Genomic DNA, 18,914 nt, shown 5'->3' on the forward strand with positions numbered 1-18,914 from the left:
TTCTTACTGGATCACTGCGTTCTTTGAGTGTAATGTGTAACTAAAATTCCCGAACAAGCAACCTTACTGCTAAGACTTTTACATTGCTTTGTAGAATTTTAACAGTACAGCAAGTGTTTGTTTTCAGCCCCCTGTATGCGGCGCCTTTATAAAGGAAAGATAATAATACCAATGTCAATATTAAAAATATGGTGTTGTCTTCAGGCCAAAATAATCCGTTAAGTGGCCTCTCCAACACATCGTCTGTGCATTAAGACTCTCAAATTCTTGTAAAGCCTTTTGTCTGCCTCGCAACTTTGGAGAGGATTATTGAAGTTGGCAGCATAATCCACTCCAGATGGGATCTGGGTGCTGCTCCACAGCTCTTACAGTGTTTCACCCACTCCAGTTGATGCCCCCGGTAACTGGAAGCTCCCCGACGGGGCTGTAACACTCAGCAATGTTCATTCACCTGCCCTATGTTTCCTTAAAGGTGCTTCCAAACTTTAGAGGACTTAAATTTGTTGTTCCCCCTGAAACGTTCCTAAATACACTGATCTAAATTTCCTTCTGTGCTTCTCAGACATGTATTTAGATCATCAGGCAGAGCTGCTTCTTATCTTTGGCCTGGGAGACGACATAGATCTTCTGTGCTCTCTGCATTGGGTGCTAGAGTATCCAGAGACTACTTGTGTTGTATTGCAGGGTAATGTCAGTTGATATTAAGAAATTGCTTCACCTTCTCCCCCCCTCCCCCCCTCCCCCTCTCCTCAGCAAAACAACTAACCAGAAGGAAGGCAGAAAGCTATTTTGGACAGGACCATTGTGCCTTCTGGTTCATGTCATTGTATGTCATTTATTTGTATCATTACTACCTCAATGTACAGCGCTGTGTAATATGGTGGTGCTTTAAAAATAATAATAAAAAAAAGGAAAATATTTAGTAAAATTTACAGGAGCGACCATAAAACTATGTAGAGGACTCCCTCAACCAGGCCTGGACAACCTGTCGCTCTTCAGGTGTGAAACTACACGTACCAACATGCCTTTCCAGCTGATAACCAGCATAGTATGCCAAGACTTCTAGATTCACAACACCTGGGGAGCCGCAGGTTGTCCAGGCGTCCCCTAAACTAATTATCTGCAAATTATTAACACAGATACTTAAGGGAAGAGACTGGAAAAAGGGATATTCCAAGTTCCGGGTGCTAACCATGACTATAGAACCTAAAAATACTTATCTCCCAGCATGCTCTGCTCAGCTCCCAGCATCCTCTGCTCTCTCTGTTTAATATTCACTTCTGTTGATTCCATAGTGTGGCCCAGAGTGTATCCCAGATCACTGAGTTATTTGTTAGTAAATTCGTTTATGGTAGAAATTTAACAGAGCAGCGACACATCCTATCAACGCATAATTGCATACAAAGCAAATTTTTATACCTTGGGAAAAAAATACCACAAACACAGAGCAAGAACTCGTTTATCTGTCAATAAATCCTCAGGACATATTTGTAATACTGTGAAGATAAAAACTCAACATGAACTGAAATACCGATAAGTGCAAAAACATAGAACTGGCTTTGGAGTCAGAAGACGACCATTGCTTCTCGCTCCCTAAGCCTTGGTGCCATTGTGGCCAATCATCTCTTGACTTTATCTGAGTTTTTAAGGATAAACAAACAAATCAGAGTTGAAGTTTTCCTGTCAAACATTAATATTTCCTTATTTTATTCTTTATTTTTAGGTCTCCATATTCCTTGTACTCTCCTTCCATCTGTGTGTCTCTTCCACTGCTTCTCCTTCCTTAGTATTTTTCACAGCAAGTCTCTCTTCCATCTGTGTCTCTCTTTCCATCTGTGTCTCATTCCTCCTCATCTCTCCCCCCCCTCCCTCCCAGTTTTTACATAAGCCTCCCCCCTCCCCAGTGTGCGTCTCGGTCCCTGTAGACCCCTCTACTCTCCACCTGTTCCTCGTTCTCAGGAACCGTAGACGACACCAGCTCAGGTGCTCACACTGAGTTATGTCTCCGTGCAGGATAAATGAGGAGTCTTCATGCTCATTTAACCAAGACATTAAAAGCAAATTATTTTACTTGTCAAGAAAGGAGGAGGAGGGGAGGGGGATTGTTATCCAATGCCAATATCGGAGCATTAATGAGAAGCCTGTTAACGCTACTCTCTGGGCTTAACCAACCAAACTTTGTCACGGTCCATTAACTTCCAGCTTATATCCGCCTGGATTCATTTAATTTACAAAACACTTGTTTACAATAACGGCTGCCACAACACAGGTAAAGTTACGACTTACTGCTTGAAATAAGCTAATTATTTCACGAGGAGGCAGCACGAATCATACTCATTACCAAGTGCCTGGCTGTGCGGGGCGAGAGGTGAGCAAGCACCCCCCGGGGGGGTTATTGATGTCCTGTAACAAAAAACAAACAAACAAACAGCTTTCTCCCAAAAGTGCGCACACATAAATGTTTGCGCGGATAGACAAGCGCCTCCTCCCCTAGTTCTTCCATCAAGATGTCTTTGTTATTCCTCTGTTATTTTTTTTTCTTTTAAATGACAAACGTATTATCTGGAAACGGGAATCGCAACAGTGAACGGAACACTGAGAATGTTTAGCGAGCAGGGTTACAAATAGCCTCTTGTCTTTGGTCATTAAGACTGTACTGATTATAACCTAGTGCATTAAACAGCTGTCCGTCTGACATGACATAATCCAAAATGTTTGCCGATGTGAGCCAGAGAAGTTAGAAAACAACAGTAAACAAAAACTCTCAGCGATGATCTGGGGTGTGTCCGCTTAGTTGAAAGCTGCCCCCTCTACCCTCAAAGGTGGGTAATACAAACTCCAAAATCTTTGGGCACTGACCTCTATATGAAACGGACTCATACTAACATCTCCAGGTCTTTACAATAAAAATTAAGTGTGCCCAGCTATAAAACAAAATCTAAAAAGCTTGGAAACCAATGTTTTTATAGTTTTATTTGTTTTTATGATTAATTGGGTCATTGGATTCTTAATTTGACCTGGTGCAAAGATTACCCTACCACCTCTCCCCTTGTGTAAAAATAGTCGCTGTACTAATGCCACAGACAAGGCAGAAGTCCGTAACGAAAAGGGTAAGGGAGGAGGTGTAAATGTGGGTTATTTTACAATCTCAACATGAGTAATCACAAAAACAAAGAATACTGGAGCAGGGACAAATGACAGGTATAGCAGAAGGGACAGGCAATGTCAATTAGTAGCAAAGACTTACTTCATCTATCAGAGGACAGGCCAGCCACACACAGGAAGGCATTTGTTGCTGGTAACACAGGGAGTAATCTGGACTACTAACAATATTTAACACTATGCACCGAGGACATTGAGAAATGTAGTTTGTGCACATAGAAATCTGTAGACACTAGTTTCCTCTCACGGTTGGACCAGCGGGTCAGCAACAACAGTGTCCATCCATTAACATCAGTTAATAAGCAGTTAAAAACAGGACTGGCTGAGTGACAACATGACACAGGGGAAGATGCCGGAGTAACAGCATTGAAGCCTTGTCCTGTTCATTAATGGCAAAACATTCACCTTCTGTGTTCAGTTCACTAAATCCCATTGTCTCCTCATTCCTTTCTACATCACGGTGTTGGCTTTACACCTTGTCCATGGCAATATCACAATCCCACAACCATAACTTGTCTTGTGCAATGGCATTGACCAGTTTTGAAAAGTTCCAGCTGCTTCAATATTCTCACCCAAAATTACAGAGTGTAAAACAGCAATTCCCCTTAAAAAAAAAAATCAAAAAAAAAATCCCCATAAATAAAAAGCAAGAAGATCACTTGTCATCCCGCTGGGGGCGAATCTTCATCTCTGTAAACTTGAGGGAATACTGCCAGCCTGTCCAAGATGACCACTCTATGCCATCGGCGTAGGAAGGATGGTGCCCGCGCAGATATTGCCCGTTCAGGTTGGACGTGTGGCAGTTGCGGTACCACCATGCTCCGTGATAGAAGCTTGCACAGTTGTTCTCCGAGTGGTCGTTGTCCATGTCTTTGGTGGTGAACTTCATGCCACTGTGCTTACCCAGGGAATCTCCTGTCAGAGAGAGAACATGGCATTATTACAAGAAAACAACTGCTGAAATTAATGCTTCAAATAAGCCTGCCCTGCTTGCAACGCCAAATGAAACAAAAGATTCAAGGTCTTACCTGCTGTTCCTGAGTAGTCAGAGACAGTAAGAGGGTAGCCATCTTCTTCTGCGTTCACAGAGAACAGGCCTACGCCAAATGTGTTGTACTGAGCGTAAGCGGTGGCGTTGTCAAAGTCCATTAGGTCAATACGGAGCTGATAATGTGTCTGCATAGTCAAGAAGTGAATTCGCTGTAGGCCTAGAAGGGAGGAGACAGTGTTTTAGTATATGGAATATGTTCAGAAGGAGGGCTTTTTGCCAGTAGAGTCCTTCTCCAGTATGGGACAATAGATTGTCCTTCTTGGCAATGTAATGTCAAATAGGGATGTTTTATTGTCACTTTATTGGTCAGTACTGAGACCATACTTTGAGTGGTGTACAGTTCTGGTGGCCAGATCTCCAGAAATAGATTAATAAACTACGGGCTACAAAAGAAAACATATCAATAAATAATTTAAAGAGATTATCATGTACACCTCAAAGCGGATAAGGCTCAGAGGAGATATAATAGAAGCAATCAAATATATTAAGCATATTAACAGCGTTTAGGAAGGCTGCATATTTAAGCAGAGAGGGGATTTCTAAAACAAGAGGCCAATGTCTGATAACGGAGAGAGAGATTGAAAATGTGCCGGAAAGAAACTGCTGCCTGTAGCCTCTCTCTGTCTCACAGCCTCATGGTAAGTTATATAACCATTGCATACTAATCAGTGATCCCAATGTTCATTTTTCAGCCCCTATCCCATGAGTCATCAGTATAAAAATGTAGAAATATACAAGGACAAAATCCTCTGTCATACAGCAATACATTCATATGAATGAGCCCTTGCAGATGAGCTGGAACTGTTAAGTGAAAGTATGGATACAATTTACATTTACAATAAGAGGACATTAGAGGTTAAACACAAATCTGCCCGCTCGCTACGCCAAACCTGAGATATATTCCCGTGTGAAATCATCGGTAGTATGTCACTCTGACCCTGCTGCATTTATCTATAAGATTATCCGAGAATTCCAAAATAATTTTAAAATCATCCAGATACCTGTCGAAATGATCCGAACTTCTAACATTAAATCTGAAACAACTAAAGTAAATGCCTACAATGCTTCCTAATTCTATTGCCGTCCCTGTCTGTACGGAAGTCCCAGAGAGAGGGCTGAACTCCATTTTCACAATAATAATGAAGACATCAGGTGAACGTTGAATGCAAATCGAGGTATTTCTGCGTTCGGTGGCCTCCATCCTCCTGCTGATTTCTATTAAGATTCTGTTGCAGGGTCCAGCAAGATTGGCACACGAATCCCTGAGCGTGCAAATCAGCTGCCTCTTATCCATCCGCCGACCCCTCTGCTGTCGCAGGAGATTACATTATGTTAAGGGGAGGATAGTATGAGATTGATGGTTTCAGAGACCGTCCTTGATTAATTATACCTCCAATAACACAAGTATTGATAATTATTTTAGATTGACCATTACATAGGACACACCAATTTTAAGTATTTAATATCCCTTACCAAGCCAATGTTCTTCTGTCAGCTTTCCAAACCCATCTCTGTACTGTTCCCACCCGCGGAAGAAACTCACAGAGCCGTCTTCTCTCCTCTGAAACACCTGAAAAGAGAGAGGTTATGATAGAGAGATATGGTCTACATTCTGCATTTTTTTAGGGGGGGTTCCCTGGGGGCGGCAGGGTTCCCTGCAGTTGATGTGACCTAATGATGTCACATAAGTAAATTACTGGGCAGCACGGTGGCCTCACAGCACTGGAGTCATGAGTTCAATTCCCGACCATGGCCTTATCTGTGTGGAGTTTGTATGTTCTCCCCGTGTTTGCGTGGGTTTCCTCTGGGTGCTCTTGTTTCCTCCCACACTCCAAAAACAAACTGGTAGGTTAATTGGCTGCTATCAAATTGAGCCTAGTCTGTCTGTCTCTGTGTGTGTGTGTGTGTGTATGTTAGGGAATTTAGACTGTAAGCTCCAATGGGGCAGGGACTGATGTGAATGAGTTCTCTGTACAGTGCTGCGGAATTAGTGGCGCTATATAAATAAATGGTGATGATGGTGATGATTACTGGGGAGTGGAGAAGGGGATATTGGGTCAAAATAGCTATTTACCTTGTCCCGGATGGGATGTTTAAAGTACATCTAGAGAAGGAGAAGTTTAAAAGGATGAGTCTGATTGCAGTGCTGCAGGTGGCCTGTGTATCACATATCCTATTTTCTCTTACTCCTAATATCATTTTATTATCTGTTTTTTCTTTCATATAGCCGATTAGTAATTTATCAGTGGTCTAACCATCTAGCTTTTCATTGTTATGTAAGGTTACTAAAAGATTTTTGTTGAAGTGGAGCCATTCCGTTGCTCATTAATTCTGCCAAATATTTTATGATTTTTATCTAGTATATCGCATTATTTTGGTCATTATCAAAATATATTTTTCACCACCGGGCACTATCCTTTCTTGATTTTTGTATATAAAGAATTGGCGTCTGTGGTGTTAAATTACTGAAGCTTATATAATTTTGAAATTGTCAGGTGGAGCGACTGTGTACGGTATATTGTTGTGCTCATGGGGGATACTGAAGAGAACTGGAGGGAATGGGGGGGGGGGGGGGCTGGAGAAAAATGTAATAAGTAGAGGATTATTACAGAGCAAGTTACTCCCTATGCAACTTCCATTTTTATGTTTGAATTACAAGCAGTACTATAAAGGTAGAGTTGATGGACTTTTTTATTTAATAAATAGCATAGTTTTTTTTTTTTTTTTTAAGGATTTCTAATTAAATACAAGGAACATATTAGGAATAAAAATATAAAAATCCACCTAAACACTGTCATGTGATGAGAGGGGCTGGAGGGTGGAGAAAAGGGGGAATTTTCTTTGGGGTGCAAAAAATGCTATAAAATATAATAAAATATACAAATATAATAGCATTTAATAGTCAACCTAATAAAAATCAGTAATGTATTCAAGAATCGGCAATGTCTGCATTAGCAATAATAGACTATTAAAGCGGGGGAAATTTGAATGCTATTAATTTGATATTGGGGTTGGTTGGGAGAAATAAACATTTTAATTAGACTGGAATGCTGTTAATTTCATTTTAAGGCTGGTTGGGGTAGGGTGGCCTAAAGGGTTTGCTTATTGCTCTGCCTACCAGTAAGCTAACAGTAACTATCCTTTTTCCAAACAGGACTCCAACATTCCAGGATCCAGCCAAGCAGCAACTAGGTTTAAGACACCAGCAGCAGCACCAGCAGCTACAACAACAGATAGGCGAGGGCAGCACAGACTTAGAGGGCGGTCTAGCACCTGTAAAGGGCCTGGAGCTGCCGCAAAAGAGGCAGCATCTACTCACATCAAGATAGGGGGTGACTCTCGCCCAGGGCACTGAAATGTCTGGTTACAGCTCTGCTAATTCAGATCATTATCCTGCGAGTGCACCTAAATACCATAAAGACATCACAGCCTATGACTCCAACCACCAGGGACGAGTGGCTGTCAGCAGATCTCCTGCAACACATTACACCCAGAGGCATGACAATAGCTAGCCATGCGGCTGCTACTGGTACCAGAGGCAGAAGGGACCCGGTGGAATTCAAGCCCTTGCTGGCAACATTCACAGAGCAAATACGTATTCGTGTGTAAGGAACACAACTGCCGGTTAGATGTTGCTTTCTGCACAAAAGTTGCCTATATTAATAAATGCAGGTTGGCAAAACACCGGTATGCCGTAAGCCTACTCGCAGATCAGATGTGGGGATATCAAGAGGGGATGGATAGATCAGGGTGAGTAGTGAGCAAATTGTGGATGTGGGCTGTGCAGCTTTTTGGCACAATTTCTTAATTTAGAGTGTTGGGAGGTATGCCTTAAATAAATATTGACTCATATAGGCTGGAAATTTAGGCAAGTATGAAAATGTTCTGCAAAAAGCAGAAAGTGTCTTGTTCTGCGGGAAGCAGCAGGGACGTAACGAGAGCCGGGGTAAATGTATCATACTCCGGTTTGTACAAGTCACCGGAAATCTGTGAGTTGACAGCAAAAGTGGCGCTGCCTTGTAAAGGGAAACTTGCCTTTACAAGGCAGCGCCGCTTCAAATTTTAGCTGTCAACTCGCTGAATTCCGGCGACTTGTACAAACCGAAGTATGATACATTTACCCCCCGGACTGCCCGCCCTCTAACTTTGTGTTGTTTGGCAATGTTGACAAAGCGCTCCACCCCCGTGGGCAGACCAAGCGGCATGATAATACTTTGTGCTCTGCAGAGAGCGTTCCACCCCCTGTACAATCCACCACTATAGACCTGTCTCTACTCCAGCTATGTAGGTAAGTAACCCTCTAATACCCTCAGTTTCTGCCTCTGTCTCCCCCTCAAGCCTGTGAGTGTCTCCCTCCATCCTATCTCTGTTCATCCTCTCTGGCTATAAATGTAATGGTGGTAGTGACTATTAATGTATTTGGTGAGGGCTATAAATGTAATGGTGGTAGGGGGCTATTAATTTAATGGGGGAAGGGTTATTCATTTAATTGTGGTATGATTGTGGTGGTGGGGGCTATTTACTGGTAAGGTCATGGTGGTGCCTATTAATTTAAAGTGGGGTGAGGAGACTATTAATTTAATACTGGGGAGGTTTTGGTGCTTTCATTTGAATGCGGGGCCAAGTTAGGGTAGAAGGCCTATTTATTACATGTGAATGCTATTAATTTAACATCAGGGTAGGGGGGAAATATTTATTAAATGTGAATCATTTTCATTTCATCTTGGAAAGGAGGCCTGATTATTAAACATGGGAGCTTTGTTTTAGTGTCAGGGCTGGATAAAGGAGGGAGTCCTAGAGTGTTCACTAGTTGCTCGGTTTTTCTTGTGGTGAATAATAACCATCTCTTTTCAAAACAGGGCCCCAATAGGATCCAGCCAGGCAGCACCTGAGCTTAAGACACCGGCAGCAGCACCAAAGCTACAAGAACAGGTAGGGAAGTGCAGCACAGGGTTAGAGAATGGTCTTGCGCTTGTAAAGTTCTAGGCACTGCCACTGGGGGGCAGCATCTATTCCCACCAAGGCAGGATGAGAGAGCACCAGGTACAACCCCCACAGTAAGATGGATTATTCCTTTCCATCAGTGTGTGTCTTTGGAGACAGCCCCACTAAGATTGATGGGGGGGGGTGCAAAGTGGTCTCTCTCTCCGAGAGCTAAAATTTCCAGCTATGGCTCAGAGAGCAACATATTGCTGCCAGGACCGGTGCCCGCTGAGATCCAGCAGGATCTCCCTTCAGGAACTTTGACTCTCACCTCCCTTCACATCTCACAAGTCCTTCCTTGGGGGGGGTGTGTTCTCAATTTCTGTTTCTCTGTATCAGGCTGGGAGAGTGATGCAATGCTGTGACATCACCGCACAGCCCTACGCTATCAGCCAATCACAAGAAGAGCAGCAGCATGGTGTGTCATTCCCACGCTCTACAAGGTAAGAATAGGCAATGGAGAGGAAGGGAATTGTGGACAAAGTTTTAACATAAACACCCCCCCCCCTTTGTCCATTGACAGCCGACATGCACAGTGAGTCTGAATGAGTGACATGTCAGTCATTAAGTGTTTTAGGTACCCCCTAATCCTTAGTGATTTTAGTGATTTCCATGCAGAGAGACAGTAGCCTATAAAATCTATAACTGCTATAATTAAATTCTCCTTTTATGCTTTTTACCTACAGATTTCCCTTCCACTAGAATAATCTGTTCCTTCTTTAACGTAGACGACTACCGTTCCTTCACTCCCCCCTATTTATATTCCCTCACTCCCAATTATCCCTATTGGACTTTTTTCTTTTTCTCAGATATCCTTTTTTCTTACACATCATCATATTCCAATTATACATCATTATACACATAATAGACCTATTTTGATTGATCTGCTCAAACCATTTCTAAGCTGGATTTCCCTCTCTCACAAGTTAATGCCTCTATTGTTTATGGTGTCATTATCAATATGTCATTATACGTTTAACTTAATAAGTTGTTATGATGATGATATCATTTGTAATATGATTCATTGACTTATGGAAAATGTATATATTCAATGTCCTTATTGCTTTTCCCTTTTAAAAACAATAAAAAAAAAAAATTAAAACTAGATAAAAAAACAAACCTAAAAATGACCAAAAATAAAAATTGAGGCGGCTCAAAATAAAAACAATTAGTAACGTGGTCCTAATGAGAATATAAAGTTCAATTACCTGCGTTTTACATTGTACAACAATAATTTTATGTCAACTATTTTAAGTAGAGGTAGAACAAATAAAAAAAATGAAACAATTGAGAGGAACGGTACAGGGACAGTCTAGTATGAAGACAGATCTATTTGTCATACATCGCTTTAGGGGATTATCTTCGTGCCCCCGAAGGACTGTAATAAGATCTCAGTGATGGGCGATATACGGGGAGAATTACAATGTAAGCTGGTATAAAGGCAATCCGAGATACATTACACCACTAGTCTCCTATAAGAGTTTAAGGATTCTGAATCTGCTCTTCACGCTGGACCGTTACAAGTAATCTGAGTCTATTGTGTATTCTCACCCCTCCCCGCACACTCCGACTACTGGAACTATCTATAAAAGGTGCAAAGGGAATTATGTATCAAACATTTCCAGGAGCAAAGCCGGCCCAACATCTATCAAAGAAAATAATCTCGCCGCGTGTCAGCTGCAGTCGTTCCTTTGATTTATCAAATGCCGCTCTCTCCCCGTTTAGTACCAGGGGACAATTGATAGTGAATCTCCAGCGGGCGGGTGGGTGAAAGGGTTAAAAGGTTTATGGAGTTTAAACATGTTTTACATTGGTGTTTATATCCCAGAAGATTGTACGTGGGAGGGGAGGGGAGGGGGGGTTTACTGGCGCGGGGAATGTTCAATCACACAGGTGTCTGCAAGAACCGAGGAAAGCCCGGATTAATCTGATCCGACCTTGTACGGCTAAGTACAGGACACGTTCGCGTTGTGTAAGAAGGAGAGACAAAGGCTGAGGTGAGACGTCACCCTGATGTAAAGGGCAAGGGAGGGAGACTGGAGAGACAGCCAGGTGGGAAGAACAGGGTAACGTGGCAGAATGTGTTCTTTAAACGAGAAGGCGATGGAAGAGCGAGGAGTTATACGCGTTTGGGGACAGCCGGAAAGAGACGTCTAGAAGATGATGGCATTGTACAACACCAGAGACGACAGGCTGGGAGGTGATGCTTGATGTGATCAGCGGAGAGGGGGCGATTCATTAAATAGAGGTGGCACGGGGTCACGCTTGTTTGTGTTCTCATCATTAAATATGAATCTCCCCCTACGGCATAAAGAGCCCAGTCCGTGGACCAACGCACTGAAATATTCATACTCTTCCCTTACACTCCTGAGTTGGTGACTTTCCAGTATTCTCAAATGGACCAAACCCCCATTGTTACATTAACCCCTCCCGCGACGCATACTCACCTATGTGCCATCCCCAAAGACCTTTCCCACAGCTAAATATTCAGCACTGAGTTATTAATTATGTTAAAGTTCAAGGATATCACCAACTCCTACATAGAAAATAACCGGTCATTTATCAGTTTTAAAACAAATTGCTTTTTTTATATTGCTTCTGCATTTTAAAACAAAATTGCAAATAAATGTAAGTTATTGATGATAAAATAGCATAAATTTGAGAAGGAGGCAAAATAAATCACACAAACAGACAAAAAGGTAAAAAAACTCAATTGTATCATTATATGAACAATAGATCTATTATACCAACAAATACAAAGCACAGAATATATTATCCACCCTATAATTGTATGAAGAAGATAAAATGTATTCTATAACAACAAATACTATGCATAAACTATGCTCAACCTGTATTTATATGGCATTATATACTAACAAATACTAAATATAAACTATATCCATCCTCTTATCACATTAATAAAAGGCTTACTATACTCACATATACAAAGCATGAAATAAATCCATCTTATAATTATAAAACATGACATAATAGGCTATATTTTGTATTTGTTGGTATATTATATGTCTTGTTTTATAATGTTGCCGCCGTAATCCATAATGTTGGACCTCGAAATAAAACAAATGACGGCTCCTGGTTATTAAACAGCTGGGCTCACTGGAGCTTAACTCATCGAGAGCTCCTTGGGGGCGGGGCCGTGGGTTCCATGGGGATTTAGATTCCCATTGTTTTATGGTGCAGCCAGAAAAAAACGATGAATTTAGGTAAATGTTAATTATGAAAGCAGATTTTCTTTATATCTGGGACAATAATATTTTTTTTGGTTTTGTTTAAGAAGGCACTACAATTTTATTAATTTAGACCAAGGGGTACAACTATAGATTTATTTAAAAAAAAGTTAATTCAGCCCAAATTCATTTATGTACATCAGCATCGGCCAAGTAATATCAGTAGGAAGTTAGAACAATTGGTTTCTTCTCTGAAAAAACTAGTGACACAGGTGCTCTCACTTGATAGATATAATACAGCACCTCAATAATATTGACACTGGGAAGGGTAAGAGGGCACAAATTGGAAATGTATGATAATATTAAATCAACCTCTTTGTAATAAAGGCACATCTTATGTCACAATGTCAAAAGTGTACATAGAATCAAAACACAGCAGTGATGTATATCGGCATAATTATTATAGCTCTTTAAATGAAATTGTAAGCAGTGGTCTCGCTGAGAACTGATGGCCACAAAACGAGGATGAAACAGGAAAATCTTACCTACAAGTCCCTATTCATATATTCTGGGCCTCCTTTGGGAATTCTTCAGTCCAGAGAGCGGTCCACGTTTTGAGTATTCACGTTCTATCGCATATGGAATGCGGAAGTAGTCAGTGGAACGCACAAGTACGGTGGCTATGAAATGTGAAATTCAACGCGTTTCGTCCGTTGGTTCGGAATTTGTCAAGGATAGAGTACCATTCGCAAGTGGGGCTATTAAAATCTAGTCCCCGTTCTTGATTGGTTAAAAGAATACTTTATTTATAAAAAGGATAACATTTTTCTAAAAAAAAACGGTAAAAGTTAATAACATTATTATGAATAAAAGGTGCCTGTACTGTGTCTGTAAAATTCTAGTGCTAAATAAAAATAAAAGCAATAAAAATAATCCTCTCCATAGGATACTCAATAATAAATTTGTTTTAATTTATTTATCCTTTTATAAATAAAGTATTCTTTTAACCAATCAAGAACGGGGACTAGGTTTTTTATAGCCACACTTGCGAACGGTACTCTATCTTTGACAAAGTCCGAACCAACGGATGAAACGCGTTGGGTTTCGACATTTCATGGCCACCGTACTTGTGAGTTCCACTGACTACTTCCGTGTTCCATACGTGGTAGAACGTGAATACTCACAACATGCACCACTCGTATCAAAAGAAACATAGGTCTCCACTTATCATACAAGCTATCCCTACCTGGAGTTTGGAACATTTATTAATGAAATAGACTAAAGCCCACTAATTTTATATAATATTAAAATGGGACAAAATATTAAACTGGGAGTTGATGGATTTTGGTGCGGATACCTTTACTACTGATATAAGTCAATTGTTTTTTAAAAACTTTTGCACAATTTCATGAAGAATTTAATATCCCTCTAAAACAGAATTTCACAACTAACTTCAACTTGAGCATCTAATTGAGGCTCAATTTGAAAATGGTGTGCCATAATATATTGTTACACCTCTGTAAAGAACCCTTTGAGGAATAGGAACGAGCAAATCAAAGTCTTGCAGAAAGATGTCAATGCAGACGCCCTTCTTACTCTCCCAACAGAATGTGAGGACAAAATAGGTTCTGTTTCAGACGGGGAATGGTCTTATATTATGGGCTTAGCTTGTAGTTCTATATTATTTGCAACATTTCAACAAATTCCGCTATATATTTTGCCCAGTTTATTTGACTCCTGTATGGCTAATGAAGTTTGAAGGATTCTTTTTGGCATCTACTTTGGGATCGCTCAAACGCAAGTAAGTTTTTGTATAATATGGTTTGTAGTATTAACAAGACTGGTTTCTGATCCCTTTCGCACACTCCTAGAATTGCTATATTTAGGCTGTCTTTAAAGGAAAGCACAGATAAATAGACTTGGCAGTATGTGATTAATCTCCTTTCTTTAGCTAAAATATGTATTGCAAGGTCATGGATGGCTAAGGAAGACCCATGTTTGTATAAATGGATTGAGCTTGTTGATGAAACAATAAGTCATGAACGGCATATACTCTCTAGAAAGTGATTTGATTAATTCTAACTACACTATCAGAACTGACGTTGTTGACTGTAAAATAAAATCTCTGGGCGCACCGATCTCAAAATAATATTTGATTTTCCTAATTGTTTTCCTTCTGTTTCAATGTAATTATATGTAACTAAATAGGCAGTCTGTATGACGTTAAGGGGATTTAATTTTAATTTGGTTTTAATTTGTTTGAGAGCGGTATGTTACGTTTATATATTGTAGTCTTTTAGATGAGTTGTTTCAGTATATTGCTATATTTTGAAAAAACGGAATGATCTTGTTCTGCTATATCAGTATTGTCTTGATTTAAAAATCAATACACATAAAAATAAAATATACAAAGTTACACTGGAGTGCTGTAATTAGACGGGCGTCTTGTTCTGACTCTACAAAGCACATACAGCAATTGGGTTCTAAGGAATATGAGTAACAATGATGTTTCCCTCCTTGGAAAAAGCATTAAGCTGCTGAGAGGGTTGCATTGCTGTGTTGAGCTTAAATATGGTTTACATTCCGTTCGTCCTTCAATGATGATCCTACTGGCATTGTGTGAGATGACATTTCAATATGTCTTTTTCCCCCCCACTATAACAACTTTAAATGTCAGTCAGAAGTAAAATGTAGGTTGTCTGTAAGAAATGCATTCTGTAAATGGACGAAACTGGAATATTCTGAGCCTCGGTGCAATAATGTGCAAATTACCTTTATCTCTTTCATCTGTGATGTACGTTATAGAAAACAATATATAGCAGCCTATGATATAGCATAATAAAACAGCATACACAAAGACATACGGTATCCCAGGATTGCGTACACGGGCTGCACCAAGACAGCCTCAAGTGTTCTTGTAGAACGCATTATAGTGTATTTTCCTCATATTGGGGCACATTCATCATGGCACGCATACTGAGCAGCGTTTGTTTGTTTCTCCCAAGAAATACATTAGGATGATGGTAATGTCTACTGAACATAAAATACATTTTTACAGTGCTCCTGATTGCAAACACATGTTATAGCATGCATACGAGACTGTCATCACTACTGATCAGGATTTAGACTAGACCTGTGGCTGGAGCAAGAGATACGGCAGAAGAACAAGTAACTTTGAGATGCCCAGAGCTTGCTTCGGACGTGGCTGTGTGCACTTGAGTTTGGCACGTCCTTACTGTAAAGTGAATATGGCAAAACTCCCCTTCCCAGTTCACTCACCGAAATCATAGGCTGTATAAAGTGTCTTTTGCGCTCAAAAGGTAGAGCAGACAGGGCTGCGTTTACTGGCGTATGTCCCGGTACTGGGCATGCAGAGTATTTTTTTTACGTACCCTACACTCTATAATCGGCAGATATGTGCCTTGATGAACTAGGCCCATTGTGTTTTAAGACTTTTCTCACTGGTGATGTTTAGTAGGGATTCAAGATCCCCGACTGCAGATTGCAGATCTTGTTCACAGGTATCCTGGCTATCTGTTATTACAGGTTGCAAAGAAAATTAAGCCAGGTCGTGTGCTTTATAACAAGACAAAGGACTGTTCTGCTGACTGGCACTGTGTATGGCACACTTGTCTACTCTCCTGGAATCCCTCCCAAATTTTTTGGAGTCTTCCCGGGTTCCTGGAACAGCAAACACCCTCCCGGAACCAGTAGTGATTACTGACTAGCACTCCCTCTGCCCACTCGTGAAGCAGGGGAGAGGCAGGGCTTGGTGAGATTTGCGCAATCATGGCCCCGTCCCACTCTGCACAATGCTGCCAATCGTGTTGCCTTGAGCCCTCCTGCACTTGGCACTTGCCCCTTGACCTACCCTCTGGGATTTCCCAGAAGGGCGGCTTTAAAAGTTGACTATGGTATACAGTGGGTATGGAGTCATGTGCTGGATTATAGGCTGTATATAATGGACATGGGGCTTTATAATATGCTGGACCGTTGTACATAGTATAACTCACACATGTATAGCATAAAAGACACACGTGCTAAGTATTCACTTCTATGTGTATTTACCACTGAACAATGCAGGGCGTATTACCGATATCTTGACGAGCCAAACAAAGATGGCTCTTGTTATGCTCTGATTTCATAATGTGGCCTTAACATAATTTGCAGCCCCTTGAGGGCATATTGTGGGCCCCTGAGAAATATCATGCTGTCCACCACCAACTTCCATGTCCACCTACAAACATACATGTAAAAAGTAACTCACCGTCCACCCTCCTCCGTCTGTCGTCATGTCGCAGAAGACTTGGAATCCGGAGGGGTAGTGAATGGGGAAGACGGAATAGACACCGTCTTCCTGGTGTCCGCTCATGAAGATATCATAACAATCCCGGGGTTTGGAGCCTACGAGAAATAAAGTAGCACAGTTATATACTGTCAGACAGAAAGTGATTTAATGGAAAGAAAAACCGGAGTCACGATCCTGGATAATTCTATTGCTGGCCAAATGTTTAAATTAACTCATAAAAATTTCCACTGAAAGTGCTGGAGCTACACCGATGACTTTGTTGCTAAGATTTATAGTCCTGTCAAAGTGGCAGCACTAAGAGAAGTTGCTGGCGTTACACAGGCGGCGTAGAGAGCGCTGTGCTTCCATGTATAACCAGTGTTCATATACCAGCCGAGAAGGGAACGACGCCCGCATTTAGAGGACAATTTACTATGGAGATGGAGGAGGCTGCAAAAGTCAAATTTAATTTTTTTTTCATTTTTTGGATGCCTAATAGACCGTTTTTTGTGTTTTATTTTAGCAGCAAATGGCAACTGCGTTACCGAAATAAGTAGAAAGCCAACTAATGGCTTATTGTGTCAACTGTAATAAAACAGACCTGATAATAACTACAGGAGACCACATTCACTCTGGAATCATTAATAAGTTGTTTTAAAGGTACGGCATTATTTAACCCATGGATGCTTGTTAGCTGACTCACTAAACTGCTGTAGTTAAACAAAAGTGCTGGGACATATCTGCATAAAAAAAATAGATTTCCAATTGTATAACCAGTTTACCAATTTCCCACAGCGTAAGGAATGATCCTTTACCCTCTAGTGCAGGAGAACAATGTGCTGCTAGGTTCCAGATTTAGCTTATACAGTGGACTAATCTTCTCTTGGCGACACTTCTGCAGATCGTTTTCCGCAGGTCAGAGACAGTACCTGGGGGAGATTCAATCGCCGGCAATGTGACGAGCGGACATCGCGTCGCGCACATTGGTGCCAATTACAGTAGAAATCTCCACTTATTTTCCCTTGCACCTCTGTGAGGCACGAGGAAAAAAATGTGCGTCGATCTCAGTCAAATCTCTGCTGCAAAGCATCTCACAGGCGTTCCAGAGACACTACCAGGCTAATTGAATCTCCCCCTAGGATTCGCTTACAGACATTACTGTAGACGCAAAATTTGCACTGAATCACAACAACCAATTAGCAATTTGCTTTTATCTGTCTACTGAAAGATAGAAGATAAAATAAGCTATCTTATTGGCTGCTATGGAGTAGTGTAAAATTTAGCAATTAAATGCATACCCCCAACTCTAAGGCATGCCGAATTGGGACGTTGTGCACGAGACGGGGCATGATCATGCTAAACCAGGTCATGGGCACGTCACATTGGGGCATGCCCAAAGCTGGCCCTCTTTCCCTCCCCTAGAAACACCCTGTCATTGCTGGTATGTAAGGCAATCGTCACCAGTACACCGTACGAATGTCCTGAAAACAGGTCAAAAGTCCTGGTCTGCGGGATGGTGGGAGAGCCCCTAAAATGAGGACTGCCCGGTCTAAATCAAGGACAGTTGGGTAGTATGGAAATGCAACGGTATCGTTTACTAACTATAAAGATCTATTTACAATGCACATGACTTTTATACTGTAGTATGACGATAGGTACATAATTGAGCCTGTTCTTGTGGGTCTGCCCATACGCTAGTATATGCCCTGTTGGTAAGATCGCCGTAACACCTGCACATCTTATGTATGTAATCAACGCAGGTGTGAAGGGGAACGTCAAAAAACATGCGTCTTACATAATTGAAAATGTCACATTTGTCTGACAACCCAGATGAATTTATACTTTCTTATTTTTTAAACACAAGGGATTTAGGGAAATATTTATTAAAATCAGAAAAACCCTATTGCAGGCGAAATGCTCAATCTCCACATGTCCCCAGATTATCAAATACAAATATATGGTGTCTCGGAGAACAAATACCCATTTTTAAAGATCGGAACATTGTCCAGCGCATCATTACTTTGTACTGTTTGTCACACAAAAGATCTGCTCCCACCTCTCAATGGAGTATGCAGTCCTATAAAAATAGGGACATGGCTTACAAATACAGTGTCATGACCATAGATCTTACAGGTTACCCAAAAAAAACCCCAGTAATAAGTCACATTAAGCAAGACAATGATTAAAATAAACAGAGAACTTTGCTGGAGGAAAGAGGGGTAGATTGATCAAACCCTGTAAA

General features: G+C 41.0%; 1 protein-coding gene across 5 annotated transcripts in view; it reads right to left on the reverse strand.

Moving 5' to 3' along the window:
* Positions 1-2,958: 2,958 nt before the first annotated feature.
* The window catches only part of FIBCD1 (fibrinogen C domain containing 1), a 202,172-nt gene continuing 186,216 nt past the window's right edge, over positions 2,959-18,914 (reverse strand). For all 5 annotated transcript variants that reach the window (XM_075185238.1, XM_075185240.1, XM_075185239.1 and 2 more), the window contains exons 5-8: positions 16,652-16,788; positions 5,687-5,783; positions 4,191-4,370; positions 2,959-4,077 (exon numbers count right to left, since the gene is read on the reverse strand). In XM_075185238.1, the coding sequence (XP_075041339.1) occupies positions 3,818-4,077; positions 4,191-4,370; positions 5,687-5,783; positions 16,652-16,788 (674 nt within the window). In that variant the 3' untranslated portion in view covers positions 2,959-3,817. The remainder of the gene's footprint in view (positions 4,078-4,190; positions 4,371-5,686; positions 5,784-16,651; positions 16,789-18,914) is intronic.

Source organism: Mixophyes fleayi, chromosome 9, assembly GCF_038048845.1.
Source record: "Mixophyes fleayi isolate aMixFle1 chromosome 9, aMixFle1.hap1, whole genome shotgun sequence".
Taxonomy (NCBI): domain Eukaryota; kingdom Metazoa; phylum Chordata; class Amphibia; order Anura; family Limnodynastidae; genus Mixophyes; species Mixophyes fleayi.